This window comes from Morus notabilis, unplaced genomic scaffold (genome assembly GCF_000414095.1).
Source record: "Morus notabilis unplaced genomic scaffold, ASM41409v2 Scaffold150, whole genome shotgun sequence".
NCBI classification, from domain to species: domain Eukaryota; kingdom Viridiplantae; phylum Streptophyta; class Magnoliopsida; order Rosales; family Moraceae; genus Morus; species Morus notabilis.
This window is the reverse complement of record NW_010364058.1, coordinates 1-3,044: the sequence shown is the minus strand read 5'-3', so window position 1 is coordinate 3,044 and position 3,044 is coordinate 1. Positions and strand designations below refer to the sequence as shown.

The window sequence follows — 3,044 nt, the reverse complement described above, 5'->3', positions numbered from 1 at the left end:
ATGAATAAAAGATTAAAAGATAAAGTGATGGCTATAACACTAGATAATGCTAGTACAAATACTAAAGTAATTGAATATTTCAAAAATGATTTAAGTGTATTCGATGATGGTATATCTTTTACCAACGTTGTGCATGCCATGTAATTAATTGAATAGTGAAATCGGGTTTAAAATCAATGGCTACTCACATTAAAAGAATTAGAGATAGTATTATATAGATTCAAGATAGTAACTAAAGAGAACAAGAATTGTTTAGGTTCTTACAAGTATTAAATCTAACTCCTAGAGCATTAGCTCTAGATATGCCTGTAAAATGAAACTTAAAATCAGTTTTTTCGGGTAGTCGCGGGCGGCCAGTCTAAAGTTCCAGCACTGGTCTCTAACGGGTCCCTCATTGTACCATAATACATAAAAATAATGAAGATTCGTGTTATGTTTCGAATTGCAGCTGATTACAGTATTTTCTCTCACGAAAAACGCACATAAATTAAAAATAATTCTGAATCATAATTCTAAAACCAAACACCTACTAAATCTCTATCCTAGGCCCTCTAGCCAACCATCAAATCCAATATTCGTCACTGCGAACGTCATTTATTTTCTCTACAGTTCTTTTCTTATCTTAATCCTCGCCACGTCCCACGATAAATGAAATCAATACTTTGACTTTTAAAAGACGTATCCACTACTTAAAGTAGTAATCCAACCAAAGTTTTTCTAAAATATTCAAACCAGTTACTATACAACGCCGCCGAAAGCACCACTCCACCACGCTCCTCCACGCGCCGCTGACGCCAATGGCAAAGCCCCGCTTCCTACTCGTCGTTTTACCGGCGCATGGCCACGTTAACCCGGCCCTACAACTTGCCAGGCGTCTAGTTCTCATCGGCTGCGAAGTCACCTTCGTCACCACCGTCCGCGCCCACCGCCGCATGATCACCAAAGGTGGCGGAACGGACGACAACAACGACAATAATTTCACCCCACCGAACGGCATGTCCTTCACGCAGTTCTCCGATGGATACGACGACGGTTTTGGCCCTAAGGCCATAGATTTCACCGTCTACAGTTTGGAGCTCCGCAGCCGCGGCTCCCAAGCTCTCATAGATCTCGTCGATTCGAGTAAGAACGAAGGCCGTCCGTACACCTGCATGATCTACACGTTCATTATGCCCTGGGTTGCTGACGTGGCAGCGAAGCTCGGGATCCCGGTGGCGCTTTTCTATGTCCAGACGGCGACTGTGTTTGATCTCTGCTACTATTACTTCCATGGCTATGGTGATCTCATCAGGGACAAAATGGTAAATGATCGTTCATGTTCTTTAGGATTTCCAGGGCTTCCACTCGATTTTGCTGTTCGTGATCTTCCCTCGTTCTTGGACGCTTCAGATTCAAAGTTGGGTTCTCTCGTCCAATTGTTTCAAGAACAGTTTGACGTGATTGGCCAAGAAAGTCAACCAAAGATTTTGGTCAACACGTTTGATGCGTTAGAGCCGGAGGCACTGAGAGCACTTTGTGATAATTATAAGTTGAATTTGATTGGAATCGGACCGTCGATCAATCCGGTTGAGCTTCGAAATTCAGATGATAAAAATTACAAGATTAGTAAATGGTTGAACTCTAAGCCAAAAGGGTCAGTGATTTACGTGTCGTTTGGTAGCATCGCGGTGTTAACAAAGCCCCAAATGGAGGAAATCGCAAAGGGGTTGTTGGATTTTGGCCGTCCTTTCTTGTGGGTCATTAGAGAAAACGACAACAAAAACAAAGATGAAAGAGGAGGAGGAGAAGAAGAAGAGAAAGTGAGTTTTAAAGAAGAATTAGAGAAGGTTGGGAAGATAGTTCCATGGTGTTGTCAAGTTGAGGTTTTGTCTAACAATGCTTTGGGGTGTTTTGTGACGCATTGTGGGTGGAATTCTACTTTGGAGAGCTTGGTTTGTGGAGTCCCTGTTGTGGCTTTCCCACAATCAGTTGACCAATTAACCAACGCCAAGTTGATAGAGGATTTTTGGAAAACTGGGGTAAAAGTGAAGGCCAATGAGGAGGGAATTGTTGAGGGTCAAGAAATAAAGAGGTGTTTGGAATCTGTAATGGGCGGAGAGGAAATGAGAAGAAATGCCCAGAAATGGAGGGATTTGGCTTGGGAAGCTTCCAAGGATGGTGGATCTTCTGATACCAATCTTAAGGCTTTTGTGAGTGATGTGATTGGATTGAAGACCATTTCTTAATGAAAAAGTGATTGGATTAAAGACGATTTCTTAATGAAAAACAGACTTTTGGTGTCCTTTTAGGCTCTTTTTTTAGTGGTTGATATTTGTCCTTTTGCTAAGTAGTGTCTTTTTTTTTTGTTTTTTGCTAGAATTTTTTGCTTAGTTATCTTCCACAGGGTCGTGTACTTTCTCCTTATTAGTAGAGAGGCATCTTATCCTATTCACTTCTCATCCAACCATTCAACTTTCTTCCTATAATTTATATTTCCACGCTATAAATAAGACGAAAACGACCGCTTACTTGTTGGTAACCGGTTAGCAGGGGGAAAAAAAAAAAAAAACCCTTATGAACTCTCTCTCTACATTTATTTCGTTGCCTTCACCTTCTCTCCTCTCTCTGAATATCATCTTCTCTCTCCCAAACTTCATTTTATAAATATACTAAAGGAGACTCGGGGTACTATTTACGCATACCCATTTTATTGTTCTTTCTACAGCGAAATGGTCATTTTGCTCTCAATTTACTGCTCCCTCCTTCGTCTTGCGCGGGGACAATTTAGTCTTTAGGTTATGTTGTCGTTTGCTTTGCCATTGGTGTGTGATTTTTGGTCATTTCGCGTGTGGAGCTCTATGTTTTCCCCTTCTAAGAATTTCTACTTTTCTCAGTCGCTTTGTCTTTTCTTTTTTTTCTTTCTTCTCTTCCTTTGATTCGTTTCTTTTGCTTGGTTTTGGCTGAAATCTTGCATCTGTTCTCTTATGGCTTCAATCTCTTTGCCCCTTTTGTCTCATTCGCGTGGAGAGTTGGGATTTTTATCCTTTTCTTTTATGGATTTTTTG

The 3,044-nt window shown here is 40.9% G+C and overlaps 1 protein-coding gene across 1 annotated transcript; it reads left to right on the top strand.

Annotated features, from left to right (window-relative positions):
* Positions 1-318: 318 nt before the first annotated feature.
* On the top strand, positions 319-2,569 carry LOC21395239 (crocetin glucosyltransferase, chloroplastic). The gene has a single exon (XM_010105618.2). It carries the CDS (start codon positions 798-800, stop codon positions 2,223-2,225), a length of 1,428 nt encoding a protein of 475 aa, XP_010103920.1. The 5' UTR covers positions 319-797; the 3' UTR covers positions 2,226-2,569.
* Positions 2,570-3,044: the final 475 nt, after the last annotated feature.

Coding starts and splice junctions, on each gene's coding strand:
- LOC21395239 (XM_010105618.2), top strand. CDS start 798: ATGGCAAAGCCCCGCTTCCTACTCGTCGTTTTACCGGCGCATGGCCAC.